Consider the following 26,875-nt stretch of genomic DNA (forward strand, 5'->3'; position numbering starts at 1 on the left):
AGCCAGCTGTACTGCGAACATCTGTTTTCTTTTACTAGGAAAAACATGGATATGTAAATGGGCATCACGTATTTGGTATTCTTTTTTGCCAGAGGTACAAAATCCTCCTCTTTTTGGACACTACTTAGCAGATGTAAGGCACCGTTTGTCGTTGAATTTAAGAATTTCAATTGTTTATTTTCTCAAACTCTGACTTAACTGGAGAAGTGCTCATTAATCGGAATTTCTCCCGTTTTAGACAAAGCGGCGTTCACCTAGAAACCAGAGAAGGCGGACGTCAAAGGTATCAAAGAATCTACTGACAAGTAAAGTAAGAAACATTTTCGAAATACAGAGTCCTACTTTTATGACAAGGGAAGTTTCATCAGAACATCATCATCAGCTTGGTTGCTAGGAAACTATTAAATAGGCTCACTCTGCTTAACAGAGCTCCTGTTCAAATCAGAGGTGTGAAGGCTTTATTTAGCCTGTACAGATATGGATGCTGGACCCTTTACACCCACTTTGGGGGGAAAAAAAAAGCATAGAATGAAATGTCTAACGCCAAAGCCTGAATGAAATCATCTAAACACAGATCTCACCTAAGAAAATATAACCATACCATAGCCCTGTGATTCTAAATGACACGGGTCACGGTAACACAGCAGACAACTCTTTCTCAAGGCAGGTCTTATCTGGGACCTTGAACTCAACTGTCACCACAGATCCAGGAAAGAAAAAAACCCAACTCCTTCTGATCAAATAACAGACTGGAGAGGAAGACAAACGATGAGAGACTGTGGGAAACGAACAAAGGGTTGCGGAAGGGGAGGTGGGTAGGGGCTTGGGGTAACGGGGTGACGGGCACTGAGGAGGGCACCCTCAGTGTTGGGATGAGCACTGGGTGTTATATGTTGGCAAATTGAATTTAAATTAAAAAAAAAAAAAAACCACCGAGACTGGAGGAAGGAGGGAGGAATGTCTCCCTCTCCGTTTGGGGATATCAAGAGGAATTCCCTACTTATCCTCCCTCAGGGTTTGTTTATAATTCCTAACATGGCCAGCCAGCTCAGGGCAGAACTTTTCAGCTAAAAAGCAGCAAAGATGTGAGAATCTTTTCTCCATCAATTTCCTTCTCAAGTAAACCAAGGACATGCAAATTGTTAGCGTCACTTTCTTTGCTCTTCACATTTCTGGGAAGATAAAATAAACTTAAAATTCACAGGAAAAAAAGTCTTAAAAATCAAGAATTTAGTAAAAAGATGAGAAATGGAAAAAAAAAAGAATAAAACTGCAGGTACTTGAGCAGAAGAACTATATTATAACACGTGGCTTAATACATGAGTAACACATTCTGGGATCCTAAGAGAAGTGGTTAAGCTCATCTGATCTTATCAAAAAGAATTCACATTTGTTTTCTCCAGGCCTACTCTCTTTTATCAGTTTATACTGACGGTATCTTTTGGAAATTCGTTTCATGTCAATATTAAAACACAGAGGCCAAATGCTTAAATTTTTACACCTGGGTAAAAATCTCTAGTGTTCTGATGAGTTTTTCCAGGGGGGCAGTTAGATGGCAGGGCTCTGAGGCCTTTATCTTCAAAAACCCTCTAACCAGCCCCGCTTTTCTCACCAAAGCAGCCTCAGCCCCGGTCCCTGGGCAGTGAGCACCCCGAGCCAGGTGGGCTTACCCAACCAACCCAGGGGAGCTCAACAGGACGATCCTCCAACTTCAAGCAAAGTCTCACTGACGTCGGACAAAAGGTGAAGACCGTTATGACCAGGCATGAGCTCAACCAAAACAGAAGTCCTACAGGCAGGGATTTGTGAAGCAAAGTACTTCCACAGGCACTATATGGCTGAGCAACAGCAATACGTTAGGACCATGAGGATCAGCGAAGGTGTGTGATTTGGGATCGCGTCGCTCTCTTCGGTGACCACTGCACAGTGTGGTCAACGTATGTGATTTATTGCAGCCTTGCTTTCTAGACGAGGAGCGACAACCAGGGAGGAGACTCAAATGCTGAGTGTGGCAACTAAAAATAACTTGGCTGTGGAAACCCTGAAAGCAAAGACAGGTTACGTGCTCTTTTCTTTCTCTGCTCAGAAAGAATTGTGATCGGAATTCAAAACAGGCCTCATCCGATGTGTGCTTTACGTTTTACGTGTGGAACCAGCTGATCTGGGACTCGCTGTCAGGGTCCGGACAGAGGTGGGAGCTGGTAAGGGGCGTGTGGATGGGGGATGGGGTTGGTCTGAACTCGGATCCCTACATGCTCTCTCAAATTAGCAGATTCCAGTGTTCCATACAAACTAACATGGTTACGAGTCTGTGTAATGAGATGCTAGTTTGGCCCTAGTCTAAATATTCTCCGTTAGCATGACTTTAAAGAATCACAAAATACTGTCTCAAGCAAAAGCCCACTGGACGGCTTATTTATGAAAGAAAGGAATACACTTCCATTCCTTTATGCCCACATCTCCATCTCCATCCCTTCTTTGCGTACAGAGGAAACAGGGACCAGGGATGAATGGGGTTGTGTGTCTGGGAACGGAGTTCCAGGGTCTGAAGAGCCTAATGCAGAAAGAGCTAAGGTATTGTCTTTCCACAGCATGGCTCCCCTAAGGACCATGAGACACCCAATTTGCACACCCTTCACCTGTACAGAACACTGCAGACATTCTCTCCAAAGGTCAAGAAGGGCTTCGCTAGGTTGTGGGAAAGTGTAATGCGACACTCCTGGTGGCAACTTCAGCCCCCAAGCAAAGGGAGGGAGATGAAAGGAGGGGTGAGGGAATAGGATCTGTGCCTGAGGACACTCGCTCATCTTGACACATGTTCCAATCACTTTGCTCACGCGGCTGAGAACCCACTATCAGCTCAGCACACTTTCCCACTAGCAGAACTGCCTATACCCTACACACTGGAGTAGAAAAGAACAGTTTTGTAGACCGTATGCAAGGGTCAAGGCCAAGGCTGCAAGAGTCCTCAGAGGCGAATGATGCGAATTCTGACAACTGTGATTCTAACAACAGGATGGGCTGCTAGGGCCTTGGGCGCCTGCACGTCCAGAGGACGTGGCTCTCCTTTCAAGTCACCTGGGCTGTGTAACAGCTAGAGGATGAACCTCGAAAGCAAGCCTCTGATCCACTAAGAACCTGCTGCGCTATTCTAGATCCTTGGGATAACAGAGGAACCACCAAGATGCCCGCCGCCACGGAGCTGACAATCTACCGGAGGGAACAGAGAATAACCGTCAGGTAAATTCTACAGCAGGTGAGGTAAGAAATGCTTTTGCAAACGCAGAGGGGCAGGTCACCACGTGAAACAGGGTAAGCAGGGAGCAGAGCTGAGGGTAGTTCGCCCGAGGGATGTCTGAGGCAGAGCCGCCCCAGAGGGGGGAAGGGAGCACAGCCCTGAGGTGGAAGGAGGAAGGACGAGGTATGCTTGCTCTCTCTCTATCTTGATTTCATTCTTCATCACTACTTCCCAGCACAAAATAGGGAGGGATGCAGTCCAGGCCAACTGAATGAAGGACGCCGAAGCCGGTAAATACAACAATGTCCAGGGAACAAATGCAATTCGATGGACAGGCCGGGCTTCCTAAGAGACTTTACGCAAAATGTGCTGGTGGAAGGTTTAGGAGATTTTCAAATGGGTTTCAAGAGCTCAACTTCACAGCTTTCTCTCCAAGAACATTCAAGGAAACTAGGCTTCTCTCACGTGAGGAATCCCTCACACAGTCCACTTCCAGCCAGAGCCCAGTCACCACTTTTTAGAGAGAGAAGGTTAGCAGAGCAGGAGCCAAGAACCACACAATTCGCAAGCACCCAGGCACGTAAGCACCCTCTATCTATCCCACACCCGCTGGGGGCGGGCGGAGCACCAACTCTCCATTTGACACTATCTCCACAGGAGACCTGCATCTGACCTTAGGCCTCAGGGGTGACCTTCTAAGTAACATAAGGTCTAACACGAAAAACAGGCTAAATCAAGTCAGGGGAGTAATAAAGTGCTGAAGAATAAATACAATTACGATAAGAAAAGAACCCTCTTCTCTTGCTGTCCCACAATTGCTCACTGCGAAGGCCTCCAAATAAACATCCACGTGGGCACAAGACACCAGAATCCCAGTGTCCCAACATATTCATCCTTAAAATTATTTTCCTTATCAATTTGACATGCACTTAGTACGAGCTACTGAATTCTCGTTTCAGACAAATTCTACTTAAAGCAGAATGGAAGACCAGCATTTCCAGAAAATCTAATGTTCAGTTCTACGCTCCCCTCACGACCTGCCCATACTGCCGATGCTGCCTTTTGGTTACTCCTAATTTCTCATTTATATTTAGGCCCACTCTTTCTAATACCTGAATGCACACATGATTATGGGTTTCTTTCCTAAATTCTGCTAAAAATTTTCAATTACTCTGCCTTTTCATGTGTTACAAAGGAAAAAGAAAAGGCTGTGAAAAATCTCAAATGTCACCATATCACATGAGAAAGAAAGCACTGTAAAATAGGTTAGGATGGAAAAAGAGAAAAATCCTTTTGCTTATAATGAGAGTTACACCTAATAGTAGTTATCAAATGCAATTTTGCTTAGAAACTATTTTTTCCCAATCTCTGTGTCACTAATCTTGACAAGATACCCCCTTTTTTCCATGTTTTAACTAATCTTTTCTAATCCAACACAGATACCTGAGAATTCTGTGATCTTCTGTATTCTGGGACAAATTAAGGAATTTTGCCTTTTGAATTAGCCTACTTTAGTGTTTTCCTTTTAACTTAAAAAATAAAACAGCCAAATTAAAAATACGTAGTTTGGTGGGGGAAAAAAACAAGAATGTATCCACTTTCCATCTGCTCGGTGCAATGCAATGGTTTGCAGAACTACACATACGTAAGTGGTCAAGCTTTTCTGACTTAAACCTGCAAAGAAAAAGTAACTTTTGCTTTTCAGCTATAAAGCAAAAGACATTTTTTGGACATTACTTATAAAGTAACAGTATAATGTTCATCAAACAAGTACCCCTCAGGGTCGTGCAGGGAGGAAAGAGCACATCCCTTCAGGTGTCTCTAGGCAGGAACACTTGACTTCTACAAAATATTGGCTATCGTATTATTACTCAGTGCCAAAAGGCAGATATTTATCCTTGCATTCTGCTCTGTTATTCTCACGTCACTTCACTCCTATGTGCTAGAATAAGCCAACATTTAAGAAGGCATAATAGTATCAGAATCCCTTCCAGAAATATGCTGTAATGCCACAGGCAGGTTGTACTAACGTGCAACCACTGCAGCCGGGCCCACCTGTTTTAAACCTACCTTTCCAAACCTTTCTTAGTCTGAGGGGAAAAAAAAATTACGTAAGACAAAAGAAAGCCTGAAATGTACTAATGAGGAAATGAGCATTTTAACAAAGGTTGTAACAGCAAAGCTGAGCAAAGGGCTTGTCTCTGTGGGACACCGAACAGCAGAAAAACCTTAAACGACCAGCTGTGCACAAAGCTCAAGCATGGACCAGCTCCAATAAAAAACAAGGAGCAGGTTTTCAATCAAGGTGGTTTCCATTTAAGAAAAACAATCAGTCTTTTTTTTTTCTTTTCTCACGAAGGCCAAACACACTAGAGGCAATAATGCTACGAATCATACTGCCCGTGAAGGAAGAGAACTGTCTCCCCATCTATGCTGAGCACAGGATTAGGTGTCAGCTTCAGCCACCGTGTTTCTGGAGAGGAAACCAAGAAGGAGATACCAGGTTATAAAAACAATGCTTTCTTCTCTGCGGAGTCCTGTGGTCACTTTATGGCTCTTACATTTTCCCATACAAATCAAATTAATGTGAAATATATGAACATTAGACTTACCCTCTACTTTCCCCCAAGTGATTATTTAAATATATTAATGCCTGTTGCAAGAGGAAGAATGTAGTAAATGTTTAACTCCATGGCAAGAATAATAACAGGGTTTAAAGGCGCCCACGAAGCAAGTTCTCATACACCATCTTCCTCGTCTTACAACTCTCTACCCCACAAACTTCTAGTCTTGTCATGATTGATCAAGCTTTTATATACCATACATAAATTCAGATAAAGTGACCAAAATGAGTTCTTCACAGAGCACTACAGCCCGACGCAAATCTCAGGCTTTTCAAAAAAAAAAAAAACAAAAAAAAACAGCAACACACACACACACACACACACACACACACACACACAGAGGTCACAAAGCAATCATTCGCTAATACTGACCTTGCTGTTGCTCACTGTCTGCTTCAGCTTTCGAAGAACCTGGTGCCACGGGAAGGGGTCGAGGGGGTCGGGGCTTTGGTGTGGGAGGGGAGATTTTCTTCCTTCCAATATATTCAACATAAGTTCCCGGAAAGTCCCCTCTTTCCCCCGTTGTTTCATTATAACCATTTAACCAGCCAATCTCCTCAGGCCTGGCTTCCTGTCCGTCACTGAATCCAAGAGCTACTAAGGACCCTTTATTCACAGTCAAGACGTCACCCAAGTGCAGGTCAATATCTTCCTCTCGTTCCTTCTTGTAATCATACAGCGCCCGGTACTGGTAGCCCTCGGCACTCATGTCTGCGAACCTGCGACCATGCAACTCAAGAGTCTGGTCACACACGCAAGTCTAGTCTTACGTTTCTATGGAAAGTGAATTCAGAGAGGATGTTAAGACTCGTAATATGTGTCCAGTAGAGGACAGAGGACAGCTCTCCAAAGGTTTAAGAGGAGAGGTGACTGGATGTCCGGCTGTCCATCTGTCCTCCATCAATGGTGTGACTGAAGACAGGGTCCACTTCCTCTGCGGCCCACAGTCCTCCCACTGGCTTCCTTTTCAGCAGCTTGTCAACACTTGGCCTCCAGGCTGATTCTCGCAGCGAGGCCCAATCCTTTCTGACACTCTTGTCACACTGTCCATCTGGCGTCTGATTTGTACTGTGTCACTCCGCACGCGAGCTTCACCTAGCAAAAGGAAAAACAAGACTTATGAATGAACATCACACTCTGCCATCTGTGTGAATCTGAATTTCTATTTCCATTCAACAAGTATTTAATCAATTTGGCATCCACGCGCAGGCCAGCGCGCTATTGCTCAGCGCGGTATCCACACAGGGCTCAGGAAGAGCGTCCCTGCCTTCCAGGAACGTGAGCCAGGGCCCGGAGGTGTGCTGTGCTGGCACATGGCAGCGCCCCCAGGGGGACAGCCCACAGGGGACCAGAACACCAGGCAAACAGCAGAGGCCCGGCCGGATTGCTGCTGGGTTCCGAGGCAGGAGGGGCCGCGTCCAGCCGCGGGATCTGAACATGGAGCAGAATGTGCGGCACGACCTCAGGGGCCGAGGTGACTAAGCAGATGCCACGTTCTGGGAAGAGCTAGCACACACAGTCCCAAGCATCGGAAGCCAAAGAGGGAACCTGGATCCAGGGGAGAAAGACGGGCAGGGGTTGTGTGACCCGCCACCTGCTGCTCGGGGCCCGGGAGCACTGGGCCAACTCAGGCAGCCGCCGAACATGCTTCAAGAAAGAGGAGCAATGACATCACAGACGCGCCTGAGGAATCAGAGTGCAACCACCGTGAACGGGGTGGGGGGGGTAGGAACTGGGGGACAGGAGAGCCACGGACGCTGCCCTGCGCAGGAGGCCGCAGCACGGAGTATGGAAGGGCACAGACGGAACGACAGACAGCACAGGGATCGCACGAGTGTGCATGCTGCTGCTCACGCCGGAGTCAACAGGTGCAAAAGGCCAACCCGGAGCTGACCTGGGGGGGCTTGAGGACAGGCAGGCCATGCAACTGCCAGCATGGAGGGGGCACTCACAGGGAAGAAATGCTGCCGGTGCAAGGACGGCTCAAGGCTCAAACACGGAGGCGGGCCGGGGGGGGGGGGGGGGGTGTCCCTGAATGCAACCTCAAAAGCTAAGGGAAGGTCTGGAGACACACTATGTTTGGGAACAACGGGTAAGATGAGTCTGGTGGTGAAAGGCGATCCCTAAGACCAAATCCTGCAAGGGACCTCCAGCAGGGGGAAACTGAGGCAAGGCTAGGTGACCCAGGGCCCTGCCCACCACAGTATCCTCACCAGCAGACCCCAGGCTAGAGGTGAGTGAGGACAGTCCCTAGAACTGAAGGAGTCAAGGAACTGAAGAGGAAGTAGAAATGGTTGCTGCAGATCACCCTGGAAAGATAGCCCTGGTGTGTGGGGAAACAAGTAGGGCAAGTTTTTGTTTTTGTTTTTGTTTTTTTTAACAGAGGAATTAAAGACTCGCTAGAGAGCCAGTCAGCACGTGGCCTGCCAACAGAACAGGGTGTACATGTACACGCTTTGCACTCCGGTCATTTCTCAACCCTAGGTTTATTGTAGAGAGTAAAAGCAACTTAAAGGGTCCAGTTAAGCTAGTCCAGCAGTGAAGCAATAAACGATGGCCACATACAATCAGTGCGCTGCATCAAAGGGAGCTTCCTAGGTTTTATTTTTTAGGATTGTATTTAGTTATTCATGAGAGAGAGTGAGAGAGGCAGAGACACAAGCACAGGGAGCCCAATGAGGGACTCCATCCCGGGACTCCAGGATCACACCCCGGGCTGTAGGAAGGTGCTCAACCGCTGAGCCACCCAGTTTAGTATTCTAGGAACTTGTCGGTATATGCATCTTAATGCACAAAATCCAACCCACATCTAGTGACGTTGGCATTCAGAAGTGTCAAGTACCAAACTGTACGTGGTTAGAGCCTCTCTGTGGGAGTCCAATGACACTCCTAGGAGAGTTAATATTAAAAGAAGCAAAAACAAACATTGGAAACTTCTGAGTAGTAAGAATATTAATTTGAGATAGTATTCTATTTGTATTTCATCATCAGATTAAATGGAAAACAAAACAAAACCTAAAGCAACCAGCAGGATGTATTAGAAAAATAAACTATATTATGTTTGAAGACAACTTCTCCTTTTGATGGATCCTGAATCAAACATCCACTGCAGAAATTCACACAAAAAATGTAGAACTAGCAAATCTCATTTTTAGTACTAATGTACTCTGTACAAATGAGACACAGAACTCTGAAGAACATGAACATTTACATATCCCTAAATGCCTGGAAACCAGGCAACATGCCTAAGAATAATTTAATTCCTCCAAATCTGCCTTGAAATTTTTGTTAGCTTTTCCTGGCAATGTAGGTCTTTTTTGGGGGAAAAAAAATCCTCAACTAGTAGGTTGGATAGATCTTTCCACCAGCTGCTGCCTATGGCTTGTTCTATTTCAACAACCCAGTGGGCCAGTTTGGTGAGATTCTTAACAGAATGGAGAGTTATTATATCCTCCTTCTCCCCCTCCCTGTCTCTCTCTCATAATTACTCTCTCCCCTACACGGCCCTCAGCAACCACTAGGCCCCTGATCACAGCACACCTGTGCAGATGTGCATGTTCCTAAACAGGGGGCACTACACTAAGGAGAGGCCCCACGTCTGGTCCAGGTTTTACAAACCTGAAAACTGTGTGGATGTCAGCCTGAGGCTAAACCTGTGCTCTCCCCCCACCCCCCAAAAAAAGACTCCACGAGGAACCCGATGACGGAGGGTAGCAATCCCCATCCCAGGTGCCAGAGACCTACGTGATTATGAATTCCTACCCCTCACTGTTTTTAAAAGGAGAATCTTACTTTCTGTGTGAGAGGAATCCCGTACAGAATTCTGGGCCTGCATCTGATTTTAAAAAACAAACAATAAAAAAACCAAAAAACCCCAAATCAACAAAAGCCCTCATCTTCTACGATGCTAGGATTTTAAGAACACACCATTCCCGTCTTCTGGGACTCCACGATGTCAAGGCCCGGAAGATCAATCAAAACAATTCAAGGTTGGCCAAAAGTCAGTGCCAACTAAGTGGTTGGAGAGCAACCTTGTAAGAGAATGTAGAGCTGACTAGTCATCTGGGCAGCGACTGCACAGTGTCCCGTGGCAAAGTGCAGAGAGGCCTTGGCCAGGGAGGAGGCAGGCACATGCCCATCTCGATGACTGTCCCCTCCACCGTGGTCATCATGGAAGCGCCGCATGTGCTCATCTATTCAATCCTCATCTAACGCGTGGTGGGAGCCCTGCGTACTAACCCCTAAACCATTAGCACCTACTGCGGGTTAGGAACTGCATGCGGATCAGCAAGTTCAATACTCAGCAGAGCCCTGAGGCAGCGCTACCAGCATTCTCACCTCACACAGGAGGAAACTGAGGTGCAGAGAATTTAGTACCTTGGCCATGATCACTAAACTCAGCAATGGAGAGGCAGAATCACAATTCTCATTCAAGAAGTCGGGTTCCAAGGCCACCGCTTTCGCCACCACCAGAATCTACTGCCCAAATTCACCTTGCTTTGATGACCAAGGACAGCCCAGGTAGGTCCACGGGGTCCACGATGCAGGTACTTTCGCCTGCACCTTCTGACCCCTCAGCTTAACCCTAAATGTCTGCTTTTATTTGCTCTCTGTAAGGGTGGCCTGGTAGTGTTTTTGGCTCTTTTACAAACACACCTGCCCAAAAAAAGCCACCACAACTTGGCAGCAGTTCCATCGAGTTCAGGGCCCAGTATCTTGGACAATGCAAATTTTTCTTTCAAAGAGACTTCAGTAAAGCGCCTCCTTGCCAACGAAGTCTATAAACTAGTGAATGAGAGGATACTGGGCACATCACTTCTGGAAGGCTGCCCACTTCTGGAATCCTGCCCACTTCTGCTCTCCGAGCTGAAGCTTTCTGCCACCTGTACTCCTCCTGGCATTTAGGCCCCCCTCCCGATATCCCAGGCCCCGACTGCATGGTTCCTAACAGCTCAGCTTCTCCACAGGGGAATACGCGAAGCATTAATTCACAGTCACAAGAATTATCACATCTAGACAACTGGCCAATACCCTTTTTTTTTTCCTCTCACCTTCAAGTTCTCCCCAGGACTGCAGAAGGCTCAGCAGCCTCAGACACTGCCAGTCCCTGGGCAACGTAACCCTCCCAGGATCAATCAGGAGCCTGAACTACCGAGGTCCACAGGATATATGTGGCCCAGATTCACAACACTATGCCTCCAATCTCTTTGGCTACATTTACGGGTCCAAGGAACTACTTCCACCTAGCTCCAACATAACTGTTAACATAGTAAGGGTTTTGTGTGTGGCTAATACCCACCCGTCCATCATTCACGGTTTTCAAATAAGCAATGCAGATTTTAGGATCTAGGAGCCAAGCTGGTGCATATGTAAGTTATTGTAACAAAAGAGATAAAGGAATCTTATAAACAAATAACTAACTTACTCTTACATAACATCACATGCAACAGTTAGAAATTTAAGGGTAATTACTGTGTTCTAGTCTTTCAATCCCTTTAAAGGCTGCCTGCCTGCCACACCACTAATCAATGTATATTTTCTCTCTTTGAGAAGATACTGTGCCATTCTTATTTTGTTCCTCAGAATAAAGTTGTGTTTGATGCCTGACAATCAGCAACCCGTGACTTCTTAACATACAAGGGCCTGGATGTGAATTTTCAATTGAACCCTCTAACCCACAGGCATTCTGGCAAAGAACCAAACCAAATTCTTTGAAAAGTCCTCTGACTTTGCTAACTTACTCATTCTCCTTTTACAAAGGACAAGGATTTAGCAAACTTGGTGGGGAGACAGGAATACAGGATATTTTTAAATCACTTTAAATCAATCAGGAATTCGCTCCAAGCATATGATTCTATTCCTGTGATTAAATGAGCAGCTTGGTACTGGGTCCCAGCACACACTGGGTCTTCATCTCAGCTGCAAAAACCATGGAGGCTTCCTGGGCCCTAACCCACACTTGCCTACATTCTACTCCTCCATCCTCCCCAGGCTAGCTCTGAGTCCAGGGCAGGCTCTCAGCCTAAATTCAGAGTCCTAAAAAACCAAACCATCACTGAAAAATCTCTTCACCTTTCTGGGGCACCTGCGGGGCTCAGTGGGTTAAGCATCTGCCTTCGGCTCAGGTCCTGATCCCAGGATCCTGGGATGGAGCCCACGTTGGGCTCCTAGCTCAGCAGGGAGTCTGCTGCTTTCTCTGCCCCTCCTCTTGCTCATGCTCTCTCTCTCAAATAAATAAAATATTTTAAAAATAAAAATCCCTTCACCTTTCAAATACAGTGTCCTGGACATCATAGAAATCCAAGTTAGAGCGAAGTTAGATCAACCCTAAAGTAATGAGAAGATTAGTGTAAGCACTGAGCTTCAGATGCAGGCAGCCATCCCCATCCCTGTCGGGATTTTTAACCTTGGGCAAGTTACTCAGATCTCTCCATGGCACAATTTTATCATTTGTGAAACACACAATAAGCAAACGTACACCTCCCAGAGTTACTAGGAAGATTATATGAAATTGCGTATGTGAAGTACTTAGCTCTGTGCTTGATAATTAGAGCTTAATATAATTAACACTACCACAGTGTTTACTAGGGGCCAGCCGCAGCTCTTAAGAGTTTTGCACAGATGGCCTCAATGAACCCTTACTGCAATGACCATCCCCATTCTGCAGATGAGGAAACAAGCACAGAAAAGTTAAACAATCTGCTTGATGTCACACAGCTGTGTCGTTACTACCGTCATCACTACTAGTATCCAGCATCTCTTACTGCCATTTATACAATTCATATTTGAAACAGAAATATTTGCTAGGAATTTTTTTTTTCACTGCTTCTAAAAGCTTGCAAATTCTTGTAAAGGAATCCTCAAGTTAGCCCCAAATAAAACTCTCGGCTGTCCCTTTAACTTCTTTTTCAGAATAAAGAGAGACAAAAAGGCTGCCTGTGGACTTTGCCCACCTAGTTGTCTCTGAGCCCCAGGGAGAGGGGTGGCTCCAGAGAGGTCAGGGCAAAGGAGACAGGGGAGGGGCCAATGCTGCTCTTCAACAGGGTTAGGTGGCTGCTCCCTAGCTGCCCTCAAAGAGGAAAAAAAAGGTCCTCCAGGGACTAAAGGTAGCTGCCGCCTGAGGTTTAAGCCCTAGCTCCTGCAGGGCACTGGGTTCAGGGTCTGAACCGTGAGGTCCAGCCAGGAAGGGGAGGGGCAAGGCTTGCCTGCACAGGCACCGCGCTTTATTAACTCACTCTTGAACACTGGGGGAGTCTCCTCACACTTTGGCCAGTACCCTCTGGGGGTGATCCTTAACCAGAACCTATTTTGACTACCGGTGCCTGTGGGTATGTATTTGGTTTACTTTAAGGAAAACAATGCTGGGAGGGTAAAATCTCCAAAGATGTTTTTATAGCAGGATTTTTTTTTTCAGCAAAAACTATACTATGCTCATTGTATACATGAGGAAAGAAAAAAAAAAAACTAACATAAGCCAGACAAGTTTATGAGTAATTACATCGCCTATTTTTCAGCTCATTTGGCATAATGCACATGAAATGGCCTTTAATCGCCATTCTTCTAGGCAAATAATTACAGTAAGAGAGATGGGCTGAGGCATAGCAAGAAATCACATTGATGTAGGTGGAGGAGCCAGACAAAAAAAAGCAATAAATAATATGAATATTTTAAAAATTACTTACAACCCAAGTTACTGATTAAAAATTTATATAATTTATCTTGTGCCTTCTAAGGTAAAAAACTGAATTGATAAGCCATTCCTTCCACTGATAAGTAACCTCATTTTCTGAGAGCTTCACTAAGAGGCTCCATTCTCTTGAGTTCACTGGCAAATCCCTGTGCCCTTCCAAACAGAGAGATCTGTGGGGAGCCTGTCTAAAACGTGTAACATACAGAGAAAAGCACTTTCCATTTTCTTCTGCATGGTGTATGCCCACAGGTGAGAGAATTAAGAACAAAACCACAAATGCAACCATTATCTCAGCTTTTTATCACATACCTGACCATAAAATCAGTTTCTTTAAATATGCTCATTCATCATCTCTTTATTAAATACAATGCATTCTGGAGATCACAAAATGCAAACACAACAAAAGGTGAACTGAAATTGTCCCTGTTTTAATGAGCAAGTGGACAATCTTTCCGAGTGGGTATCTTTTTAGAACCTGATCCCTGAACTACCTAAGGAAAAAAAAAAAGGACATTCTAACCAACACGGTACTTTAAAATTACACAGAATTCGTGGAAAAGTGTAATTACACGTATGGTCACTTTTAATAACACGAGTTTTGGGCAGCTGGTGTATGTTTGCATTTAAGATACAAAACTCTTCAAAACTCGGCATTTCCAGGAGATAAATGCACACATACTACAAGGCACCACTACCAAACCAGAATATGTATTCACTATAACGTATCTGTACCACTTCTGTCCCCCAAAAGTCACTTTATGCTATGGGGATTTCCCGATCTTAATAAATAGAAATTTCGAAAAATGGTTAAGACAATTAATTGATGGGAAGTGAAGTGCTTTTTCACACTATCAGCATCACAGATGTGAAGACACAGTGATAACATCATTTTACAAAAGCAGATAAAAGAGCAGATAGACATGTGTACACTAGAGTTCTGTTATGCAACTGACAAGAACAAGTTCCAAATCAAGATGGAAGTTAAAAAGCAAAAGCACGTCACACTTGGAAAGCCAATATGATATACAGGTATCTTCCTTCCAATCACCGAAAAACCTATACACATTGTCATGAAAAAAATGATCACTATCTAGGACCTACCTGCAACTGGCATATAAAAGCTGAAGAGGCCAGCAGTGACACAACCCAACAATTCTGCAAAGCAGGTAGTTTCCTCTACTGACCTTTCCAGTAAAAAAGCTTGATTCTGAACCAAACACACCTTCTCAAACTTCTGAGGGACACCACCCCCGCCCCTCAAACTAATCGTAGGGTATTTTCTTTGTAACAACCAAAAACACTTGCTCCCCCAAGTGTAGGCAACTTCTGTTTCTAAGAAACTACCCTCTACTGATTTTTAGCTGTTGTATTTCAAGAACAGTGTAACCTATCAAAACCCATATGGGGAGGAGGTTCTTTTTTTAAAGATAAAAACCCATCTGTGGCCTTCTGGGGAGAACTCACCAAATTCCCAATGATTCCCACCTTGAAGATCCATTACCGTAACAGCATGCCTTAGAAATGAACTTGTCTTCTCCCGTCTTCTCCCATCTTCTCTACCCGTCTTTAAAGTTGCAAAACGCGACCCATAGCTAATGAAACATTAAAATAGAATCCAACATAAAAGCCCGGGTCAATAAGCTTGGCGAATGTCCCGCCTCACAGCTAAAAACTTGAACCTCATTACACTGAAATGACAGTCTTCTGCTGCTCTCAAAACCCGGAACTGCTTTATCCAGTCCTACTTCGCACTGAATGACAAAGAGGAGAGGAACGGGACAGAAAAAGAAAATAGAAGAAAAAAAAAAAAAACCAACGTGTCGCTTCCAAAGCCCCCAGATGAAGAGTAAACTCAAACCACCAACGGTGCTGCAGCTCCACCGGGGATTAACGGGTGGAAGGGAGACCTTTTTGATATTAATAGCACTCAGGGAAGCCGAAGACTGTCCCCCAGGTCCAGCTCACACGCGCTGTGCACTCGTGTGACAGCCCTTCCACTCCCACCCTCGCATTTCGGGCTGGAATTCCGGCCACCGGCGTGTGGATCCCGGGGACCGGTGGGTCCGTGCGGAGCGGCCGGCCTGGGCTCCCCGGGGCTCTTTGTCCTGGGATCTGCGGGGCACCTCCTGCCCTGGGGGACCGAGTGCCAGGGCTGGGTGGCCCGACGGTCCCCCACGACGGCCCGGCCCTCCCCGGCCGGCTCCAGGGCGCCGGGCAGCTCCCTCCAGGCTCGCCCCGCGCGCCCGAGAGCTGGATTTCCGGGCAGTTCCGAGGACCCCGCTCGATGTGAGCCTCCCGCGACCGGCCCAGGCCCGGCCGGCCCCAGACGCCCCGAGGCGCACTTCCCCCACCCCGGAAGACGAGGCCGGCAGCTCCGGAGGGCGGGGGCTCGGGGCGAGCTCCGGGGACCCCCGCCGCCCCGCCCGCCCCGCGGATGGGCCCGGGCAGCGACCCCGCTGCAGCCGGAGGACGCGGGGAAGGCTCCGCTCCCGCCGCTAACTCCAGGGCAACGGGCTGCGCGCTCTCCTCGGTGAAGGACCCCGGAAAACCGCAGCCGGCGACCGTAAGGATCCTCCCAAGTGCGCGGGAGCGGAGGGGTGCGGACCGGCCCCGCAGCGCCCGCAACTCGGGGCGCTCGGAGCCCGGCGGCGTGCAGGGCCAGCGCCGAACAGGGCCCGAGACTCGGGAGCTCGGGGGCGGCCGGAGCACGCAGGGCCGGGCCGCGAACCCGTGAGGCCGGCGGCCCGCTTCCCTCCCGGCTCGGCTCTGCAGCGGCGGCGGCTGGTGACAGGAAGAGAGCGGCCGCCGCCGCGCGCACGCACGGCCTCCCCCTCCCGGGCGCACACACACCCGGACCCGCCGCCGCCGCCTACCTCCCCCGCCGGCCGGCTTCCTTCCTCCGCGGGGGCCCGGGCTGCAGCGGCGGCGGCCTCCGACGCGCCTCTGACCCGGCCCCGACCCGCCCGCCGTCCCCGGTCCGAGCGCGGCGCCTCCGACCCGCTAGCCCGCCGCGCTCACCGCGCCCGCCGCGCCCGCCGCCTGCTCCGACTCCGCTGCAGCCGCCCGAGCCGCCCGCCCGTCCGCCGGCAGCTCCAGCGCCCGCGGCCCGCCCCACCCCCGCCCCGCCCCGGCCCCGCCCCGCCGCCGGCCCCGCCCCGCCGCCGGCCCCGCCCCCGCGCCCGCCGCCAATCACCGCGCGCGGCCCCGCCCCCTCCGCTGGCGCCGCCCCCTGGCCGCTGCCACTCACCGTGCGGGCCCGCGGGCTGGCGGCGGAGGGGCGGAGCTCGGGCGCCGCCGACCCTTCCTGCCGCCCGCCCCGCCGGCCTTCCGCCCCCCGCCCCCCCCGCCCCCCCCGCCGCGGGGATGCCCCGGGCACCCGGGCCGCGCGCTGCCTCCGCCGGGAGCGCCTTGCTCCGCGCTCGCCCGCCCCACGGCCGCGGCCGGCGTGTCCCGGCCCGGAGGACGTGGAGGACGAGCCCCGACCTGCAGGCTGCGTCCCTAACCGGGGCGTCTGCAGACGAGCCCCCAGCGCCCCAGCGGAGTGCCGGCGGCGGGGACGCCCCGGGTCCCGGCTCGGCGACGCGAGGAGGCCCCGCAGTCCCCGCCGCGCCGCCCGCGTGGCGCCCGGGGCTGAAGGCAGGGTGGACCCGGAGCCGGAGGGGCGGGCGCCGCTGCCCGCCGCGAGCCCCTGCAGCCCGCGCCGCCGCCGGGAGCCAGGCGGGCCCGCGGACAGGGAAGCGTCTGCGGACGGGGGCGCGCGCCGGCCGGTCCCTGCCAGCCTCGGCTCCGCCAGCAGATGTGGGGCGGGCGGGCGGACCGCGGCCCCTCTCGCTGCTCAGGGTGCGGGCAGTGCAAGCTCCCGGGAATTACAACGTCCCGAAAACCTGATGTCAAATGCAGGTTCTTCCACCAAGAATCATTACTAAGTTGCTAAAACAACAACAACAACAACAACAACAACAAAACCCTGATGTTGGTTCAGACCTAACAATGAGGCCAAGGTGGAAGGCCAACAACCTGTGTTAAGTCTGCCCTTTACTCTTAGGCTGGGTAGGGGTCTGCTTTTTAAACGTCTATTCCCAGATTCCTCTATCAGCACTTCTGAGCCCTTTCTACAGCTCTTAATTTTCTTGCAAGGATATTCTTTTTTTCCTTTTTTTTTTTCTTAACAAGCATTTAGACTTTTGTCAAACCCTGAACTTGGTGCTTTTATTCCTGTGGGTGTCAGAAGTAAAGAATATCCTGAAACCTGAGTATCGTCCAAAAATAAAATCATTTTTAAAGGCGACTCACACTCTTAACAGGAAAGTGAGTCCTACTTGACATTTTGGGTCCCGGCCTTTCTGTAACTCCAACAGGTCTCTTGTACAGACAGAGAAATAGAGAGCTACCTTCATGTTTAAGAATCCACTTTATCTAAAAGTTCACCCAAGCCGTGGCCTTTCCACCTACTCTATGAAATGAAGGGCCTCATGTGTTGTTTGCCTCCACTCCATAAGTGAAGAGTCTCACCCTGTAGAATTACTTTGACCCAACCCAATAAGTTGAGCTGTAACTGCTGTGATGTTTAGTTTCCTTTAGGCTTTCATCTGAAGAAACCTTGCCAGCCGCCTCCTCCTCTTACACACGATGAGTTCCTGGAAAGGTACTTATGTACCGTTAGGTTGGGGATCTATTCCCCTCAAACTTAAAAAATCATGAAATCTTTAATTGAGCTCCCTTCCTTTTTTTTTAAGATGGTCTTCAGCAATTTATATTTAATATTTTCCATCGCACTGAACCACAGAGCCTAAGTCCAAAGGGGGTGTGTTGGGAGGACAACGGGGCTCTCTTTTTGACAAACTCAGTAATTTCAGTCTTTGTTTCATCCATATTGACACCTGCCCCCCGTATCACTAACATTAGCTTTCTTAATTTTCATTTTCCATCGATTTCTATGAAATAATAAAAAGCAACAAAACACCAGTACTCAAACTTTAAAGTAAACCTTTTTCCTGAATAAAATCTTATCTGGGCTTGCAAGATGTAACTGGGATATGAAGCCACGTGGTGAGGCCAAGGGGAACCTCTAAGGTCTTTGTGCAATCCACGTTATTCTCTCCTGGGGTGTGTTGCAAATGCATTTTCTCTATCCTTACTGAATTAGAAATGCTGGGGCTGGAGCCTAGCAATCTTTTTAAATAAGCCTTCCCAGTAGTCTCAGGGAAACTAAGGTTTGAAAGACTTTGCTCTGGGCCTAGGGCATCTGGGAACACAAGCTGAAATCTGCTGCAAGGAAATGCTCAAATGGGCCCAGAAACGCCACCCTTCCATCAATAGCAGCCAAAGGCTTGGCTGGCAGGTGGTGCCACCACCAAAGAGATCAAGGTGTCAGAGGATGTACAATTTCCCAAAGGAAGACAGGGATGTCATATACAACTGGCAACTGGAAGTCAGACCTAAGAGAGACAAGGACCCCCAAGCACCCTGAAAGGCTTCCAGCAGCCACAGCAAGCTAAGTGTCCTCTCCAAAGACGACTGGTAGGATACTCTCATTTGCCACCATCACCCAGCTACTGTAATAAAGTGAGGGCTAGAATACAATTCCTTCAGACTCTAAACCCAAGGATGTAGTTTAGAATTCAAAAAGTAAAATAAAATAAATATAACAAATGCCTTAGAACCTTACTTCTCAACAAGAGGGCCAGAGACCAGCAGGGCTGACACCATCTAGGAGCATGTTAGATATGCAGCATCCCAGGCACTATCCCGGACCTACTTACTCAGCCACAATCTGCATTTTAACAAAATCCCCAGGTGACTGATGTGCAATTTAAAGTTTGCAAGGCTCTGTCTCAGCAGGGGTCCTCAAATCTGGCTACAGCACTTGTAACTGCCTGGGGAGCTTTCACAAATCCCAATGCCTTGGTCTGTACCCCAGAGAGATTATATCAAAACCTCTGTGGGCAGAACACAGGCATCATTGTGGCCTTTGTAGTCCCTCACGTGGTTCCAATGTGAAGCCAGGACTAAGAACCACTGCCCTGGGGGACCCAGGTAGCAAAGTGTCATCAGGAAAGCCAGCTGGGAGAGACCGGAGCCGAGCCGGAATGACTGGGCTTATGGGAAGCAGCTGGTACTAGCATACCACACAGGAATGTGAGCCCAGATTTGCAGACCTTCTAATTCTCACAGAGAAGCTGGAAACCCAAAATTTGATTGGCAATTTCTCAATTACTAAGTGCTGGTGATTAATTCAGCATTTTTTGAAACCTAGGTTAGGCCACATATGTGCAATGACCACCAGTTTATGGCTTTATGATGCCTTACATTATAAAACTAAGTGGACCTCAACCAGAAAAAGGACACCCAAGAGGACAACTAACTTGTTGGAAAGTCAAACTGCTGGTCTACAGGCCCATGTATTTTCAGTCTTCCATTTTCTACGGCACCAAACATTGCAGGCACTCAACCGCTGAGAGAGGGCAGTGGGTGAGATCCCTGCGCAAGCCACCCTGGGGCCCAACACTAAGAAATTTGGCCTATTATTTTAATTCTTCCTCTCTCCTGCCTTGGTAACTGAAATGCTTGGTAGGGTGGTGGTGGGGGAGTGTCAACCCTTGTATTACTTAGCTTAAGATCTTCCACTATTGTGGGTTAACTAGGTTAAACACATACTAAAAGAAACATGAAAAAAAAAATGCTGGAAAGCTTCCAAGCAGAGAATTCATAAGGCCACCAGTACTATACTTCCTGTTCTGTTGTTTCTGAGCTTGAACAAGCTGTTAACCATGGTGAAGTACTAGAAAGAGTGGCAACTTCTTGATTGTACCCAGAGAACGTGCCCGATCATAATCACCTGTACCCCAAGTTCTCTGATCATCATCTGTTCTCTAGGCATCCCTGTCTAACCCTCATAAACTGTTGGGAAGAAGACTCAATAAGTCAACCAGTATGAGATGCAATTGAATGAGTCACTTGGATTAGTAGTGTCAGTTATATTTTACTCAGTATCTGCCCCCAAATCCCTTGAAATAAGAAGCTGGCCTTAAAAAAAAAAAAAGGTTACACTATAATAATCTCAGAGTTGATAAAATGTGAAACACAGAAACAAATTTTTGTGTAGTTATTTTCTTGAATTCAAGGACAGCTTCTTTTTATTTTTGTGTAACTCCAGCAGCTAACAGACTGCTTGGTACATAGTGGGCACTCAGCAAAGGAGAAAGGGCTGGAAGGTTCAAGGAAATGCAATACAGATTCCTGTATTTGTGATTGTTGAAACAATAGTATGCAAGTGTGATTCAGAAAGAACCTCTGAGAGTCTGAGGAAGTCAGAGCCAGATTTGGGGACAGAGTGAAAGGCCCCCAGGCTGCCAGTCTATAACTGGTGCTAAAACATCAGCAGGCATGGAACAATGAGACAACCACATGCAAAGAAAAATGAACTTCAGTACTGATAGCCACCATATAAAAAATTGACTGGAAATGGATTAAAAACTTAAAAATTTCAGAGCCTACAAAATTCCTAAAAGAGGGTATTGGTTTAGAAAAGATTTCTTAAAAATTAGGACACAGAAAGCATCAACTATCAAAGGGAAAAAAAAACCCGATAAACTGAACTTCATCAAAATTGAAATGTTTGGGGCATCTGCGTGGCTCAGTTGGCTGGGCATCCAATTCTTGGTTTCAGCTCAGGTCCTGATCTCAGGGTCATGAGATCGAGCCCCCACGTTGGGCTCAACAGTCAGTGTGGAGTCTGATGGAGACACTCTCTCCCCCTCCAACAGTCCCCCTCATTTGCTTGCTTGCTCTCTCTCTCTCTCTCTCTCAAAATAAATAATAAAATCTTTAAAATAAAGCTGAAATCTTGTGCTCTTCAAATGACACCTGTGAAAATAAAAAGCCATATCTTGGGAGAAAACATCTACAAAATGTATATCCAACAAAGGACTTGTATTGAGAATGCATTAGGCGCTCTCACGGCACACTAATGAAAAGAAACAACACAGTTTTTTAAAATGGAAAAAGATTTAAACACTTTACCAAAGAAGATATGTGAATGACAAACTCAAGCACAGAAGCTAAACATCTTTAGTTATTAGAGAAATGCAAATTAAAACCACAAGAAGAGACTCAAACAGAAAGTTGCGTGCCAATGTTCACAAAAGCATTATTCGCAATTGCCAAAAGCCAGAAACAACCCAAGCGTTCATCAACTGAAGAAGAGATGAACAAACGTGGTATATGTGCACCCAATGGAATAGTATGTGGCCATAAAAAAGGCACGGAGCTCAGATCCATGTCACGATGTGGATGAGCCTTGGAAACATTCAGTGTAAATTCTGGAATATTTCCTCCTGGCTTTGGAAAGCCTCCTTGAAATGTCCTGGGCGCCCGGTGGAGTATACCTCCCATCCCTCCCTGGGAAGCAGCACGTCTATACCTCCCGCCCAGCAACCTTCTCCTGGGGTCTGTCTCCCTCTGCCTTCCTGACACTCTTTGGCATGGGCTCTGTGAAGCTACCTCACTTTGATTAAAAATCTTTTACAGAGCTTACGGGACACTTAGCTTTCAGCTCCCTGAACTAACATCACACTCTGGGCTTGCCTCTTAGGCACTAAAACAGAATCACCTTGCTTAGACTTGGTTGATACAAGATTTTCTTCACCACTATTTACAGGCTCTCTCTCTCTGTCTCTCTCTCAGTGACACACATACAAGAAACACACACACACACACACACACACACACACGCTGCTACATCATGTGTTGTTAACAACAGATTTCTCTCTCTGAGTGCCACTTTTCCTCAACCTTCTGGAACCACCGTATTCCAATACAAGCAACTCACTTAGATCCATAAGCATGTGCCAGTAGAGCTAAGAAAACAATTCTGAGACATTCTATTTTTTTTATTTGAAAATTGAGCTTGCATTTGAAGAGTGACAAGTGTAAATACAATGAGAAGCAAGCAAATAAAGTGGGTTTTTTTTTTCTGATTCGAATAACTGGAAATTTAACCCATGGTTGAGGATATTCCACACCCAAAGCTTTGAGCGCAGGCACAAATTGCAAGGGTGCTATTACAGCTGTCTGGGTAAAAGGATTTGCTTAAATATGCTCATGTTGGCCCTGCCAGCATAAAAATTAAGGGTAAAGTCATACCGATAGATAATGAGCCCTTTATCAAGGGAACTGTGTTGGACAATCTCACTGCTCAGAAAGAATTTTTCAAAAGAAACCCTAGCCTTTGTTCCCTCCACTGGAGGAGGTCCAGAACTGTCAGTGCTTCTGACAGAGCCTAGCCCGAGTATTCAGACAGCCTCGCAGAATAAAGGAAACCCATTACCATCAGTCTCCCCACGCCAGCTCCAAGCCCACAGCCTTGCCTCTGGGTCTTGCCAAGCTGCGTAGGCAGAGAAAACACTGCGGATCAGGTAAGGCTGCATTCTGACAGGACCGATCCTTCTAAAATCGGTTACGGTCTTTTATTTTAACACCCCAAATCTTTGCTGGGTGGATACATCATAATGTTCACAAGGATTTCCTTTCCTTGGTGATGAATAAAATGCATCCCGAAGGAATGGATGACCACTCATGATTTAGGATGCTTTCTAGGTTATCGGTTTCTTTAGCCACTAATGTCTTCTGTTTTCCGTTTTATGAAGGGAGCTGTGCTTACGATGGCTTTTGTGTTGGATTTCAACATTTAAAGAGGACTTTCCCATGAATCGTTTAATATGATGCACTGGTCCTGGGTTGCAGACAGAGCACGCATCACGATTTCTGTCTTATAGATGAAGAAACAGACTCTTGAGGCCTGTGTGATGTGGCCCAGGTCCCAGTAGCAGGAGCAAATCTCCACTTGGGCCTCCCGCCTGAGGACTATGGTTCTTGCTGCCTCTGTGCTCAGTGATCCCTCCCCCTTCCGTTAATGCACCCCTTATCCTGAATTTGTGACAGGCTGCTTTGAGGCAACTCTCCACTGCGATTATCCACTCATCTATCATCACTACCCATCAAAGAGAAACTCTGAAGAGCTCCCAGAGGATTTGGGTTCATCAACACAGAATTCCAGACCTCTGGGGCCACCTGGGCTCTCTCCTCGGGTAATCCTGAATCACAGAGCAGCCTGCTGCTTCTAGCGTACCCCCTCTCCTTTTCGGATACAGAGACCGAGGCCTAGAGAAGTTGGGTAACTACTCTGTGCTATAAATTTACTTGATGCTCCAAGCCACCAGCTCCTGAGTGACAGCATTGTGACAAGTACTGAAGGCTCCTTGACTTGGGCGCCGGCCTCACTGGGGTAGCTTGTGGCCTCACTGGTACCAATCCAGTTTAGCTAGTGCCTGGTAAATACTGGCCAAATAGAATAGGCACTGTTGAGTTATTAAAGATTTATGGTTCGTATACATGCTGGCAGGCCTGTCAACAATGCCCTTGTAAAGATGACTAATCTTGCGCATAACTTAGGCACTGTGCCACTTGAAAAGCCGGAGAAGCTATGCAGGCTGATGATGCAACCTAAGGCAGGACTTCTTCAAACCTGAAATGCCATAAAATACTTGACCACACAATTCTGTGGCAAAGGTAGAGGCAATTCCTGCTATTTCTTTTTTCAAGATCTTATTTATTTGAGGGAAAACGAGCAAGAGAGAGGGGCAGACAGAGAGGCAGAAGCAGACTCCCCACTGAGCAGGGAGCCTGACACAGGGCCCTATCTCAGGACCCCGGCCGGGATCATGACTTGAGCCAAAGGCAGATGCTTGACTGACTGAGCCACCCAGTCGTCCCTCCCCCTCCAACCTGCTATTTTTTAAATCACTGAATTTGAAGAGAAAAAAAGATACATGTCCATTCCCAAGCTGTTTACCCAACCATGAATGTCAGCACACACACCCACATGCCCACCATACCTCCATGCCTCAATCCATGGTGGAGCCCATTTAAATCATATCCTAATATTCCTCTCATTCAGGGAATATTCCCTCACCAATCCCTGTGCAATACTAAAATCCCAGGGTTACTAAGTCTGAAAAGCTCACTCTCTCCCTCACATGAGGCTCCCTGGCTTACAACAGGCTACCCTGCAGAAGGCTACAAGGCCATTTGTCTAGATTCAAAGCAGTATCATACAAGTGAGCACGAGAGCTTTTACTCTGAGGTGGGCCACGTTGATGTGCTTTTACTCTGGTAAGAAGCTTTAGCTGTATCTAGGACTTTCCACCACCAGAAAGCTCAAGAATAGAGAAGTTTCCTTACAAGAATAGGTCTTTCTTCCCCCAGCAGGTGAATGCTCTTGCCCTATGACCACCTCCCTGCAGAAGAGGTTGTTGGGCCAAGCTCATCAACAGAAACACAGTCTACAGAAACACAAAATGAGGTGGAACAGAGGAAGGACAATAAGAGTTAACAGCACTTATAAATTGAGCCTTGTGCTTTACAACACATCTGAATTCGTTGATTCCCCACAGCCACCTTAGGAGGTATGTCTAGTACCATTTCTCTCACTGTTTACAGATAAAGGCATCTGGGGGGCACAGAAAGGTTAGGGAGCTGGGAGGGCTGAGCTTTGAACTCAAGCAACTTGGTTCCAGACAACTTATTCTAAACGAGGGGGTTTACGTTGTTACCTTGCAGGCCAACTCCAGCCACACCTGCTTGTGTAAACAAGTCCAGTTGTCTATGGTTGCTTTCACATCACCACAGCAGTTAATAGTTGCAACAGGGACTACATGGCCCACAAAGCCTAAAATATTTACTCTCTGGCTCTGTACAGAAAAGTGAGCTGACCCTTGCTCCGAATTACCCTGGGGAAGAAGAAGGACTGTCCATCTCACACCTTTTAAAGATGTTAAGTAGACCTGGAGCCTCTTGTTATAGAAGCCAACAACTGAATATCTGGAGGACAGCTTAGCATCGATCTAATTCTTTCGTGTCTGATTTAAAGATGAGAAGATGCGTCTGGGACAGGAAAAATTTTGCCCACCCTGAGTGATAACAGCAGAGCCAGGTCTAGAATCTGAATCTCCACCACACAGTTCTGCTGTGTCTGAGATAATTGTCAATTATCAATTAACACCTCAGCAGCAATTAGTTGAAATGAGTTAAGAACAAGACTGGAACAAATTAAAGGTACCATCTAGTAGGTGGAAGCCAAAGGGAAGTATAGAGACCAAAGGGGAGCAAACACAGTCCTTGCTGATCGAGGAGGAAGGCCACCCCAAGGCCAACTGCACCTACTTCACAGCCTTCACCTACTCAAGCCTGCCTGCACTCCCAGCCCCTGACTTCTCACTCAACTAACAGAAATTGCCTACTGGACAGTCAAGAATCAAGGAGTTTATAAATGTTATTAACCCTGTTATTTGGTTAGTCCTAACTATACATTTCTTGAGGGGAAATTCCAAAGGTCACAAACACATGAAGTATAGGGTCTGCAAAGCAGGCTGTACCCTAGGAAGTCCCAATGCAAATACTGGGCCTGGTTATTTCCTAGTCATTTTCGACACTCATTCATAAGAAAGCTCATGGAAGATCTTTATTTATGATCATTTTCATCACCAGTAATCTGCCCAGACCTCATTTTCATTTTGGAGCTTCCAAAGAACGCACTGTCAAAACCAGCTTCTTCATGACTTTTCCTCTAGCACGTTCTGCTTTATTTCTTAGGGAATAAAGTACATACTTTGCCCCAGTGCGACTGAAAGCTCAACTCCAGCTGCTTCTCTTTGGGCTTTGGGGAGTCTCAGCGTTAAGGAGATACTGAGGAGAATCAGAAGAGCTGGGCTGTGCTACATAATTATCCAACTACAGAAATGCAAATGATAGTTTTAAAATCAGTATGATTTCAGAGCTAGTGCCCTGCTTTGTTGAATCAGCTCAAAACTACACAATCCAAATAATACACCAGGCTCCTGACGTTCATCACTATCTGATATAAAATTCTAGAAATCTCAGGAACTTCAGACGCTGTAACAACTGCAGTCTAGAGAGATGGAATATTTCGTAAAAATGATCAACCTGTTTGGAATGGCTTTTGCTTCCGTCTTGTGGTTCATTCCCTTGGTTGGGATGTAGTGGCCAACCTGTACTACTTGGCGAGCCCCTGCTTTTCCAGGACTTGCCACCCTAGTCCTACCACGGTTCCCAAGGACTAGTCCAGGAGCACCCATGTCAACTACTGTGACGTGGGATCAATGAGTCAATGTGGGCCAATCCCAACTAGCCGCAGGTGAGCCAGCGAGTGCCTTTCCCGGGACTCTGGAGTCTGTGATGAGAGTCAGATTAGCTTCCCTGAAGTCTGAGCTCTAAACCAAGGGATCGATAAGCCAACAGCTGCCG

At 47.4% G+C, this 26,875-nt stretch overlaps 1 protein-coding gene across 9 annotated transcripts in view; it reads right to left on the minus strand.

The window, feature by feature from the left end:
* The window catches only part of PIK3R1 (phosphoinositide-3-kinase regulatory subunit 1), a 574,745-nt gene that overhangs the window by 62,145 nt on the left and 485,725 nt on the right, over positions 1-26,875 (minus strand). For 3 of the 9 annotated variants that reach the window (XM_072750075.1, XM_072750074.1, XM_072750073.1), the window contains one exon: positions 6,235-6,957. In XM_072750075.1, coding sequence (XP_072606176.1) covers positions 6,235-6,571 — 337 coding nt within the window. In that variant the 5' untranslated portion in view covers positions 6,572-6,957. Of the gene's footprint in view, positions 1-6,234; positions 6,958-12,128; positions 12,190-15,016; positions 15,361-16,425; positions 16,671-17,035; positions 17,156-26,875 lie in introns of those variants that run through there. The other 6 variants (XM_026019742.2, XM_072750076.1, XM_072750070.1 and 3 more) reach the window with 6 other exon arrangements.

The sequence above is a fragment of the Vulpes vulpes genome, chromosome 2, assembly GCF_048418805.1.
Source record: "Vulpes vulpes isolate BD-2025 chromosome 2, VulVul3, whole genome shotgun sequence".
Lineage (NCBI taxonomy): Eukaryota > Metazoa > Chordata > Mammalia > Carnivora > Canidae > Vulpes > Vulpes vulpes.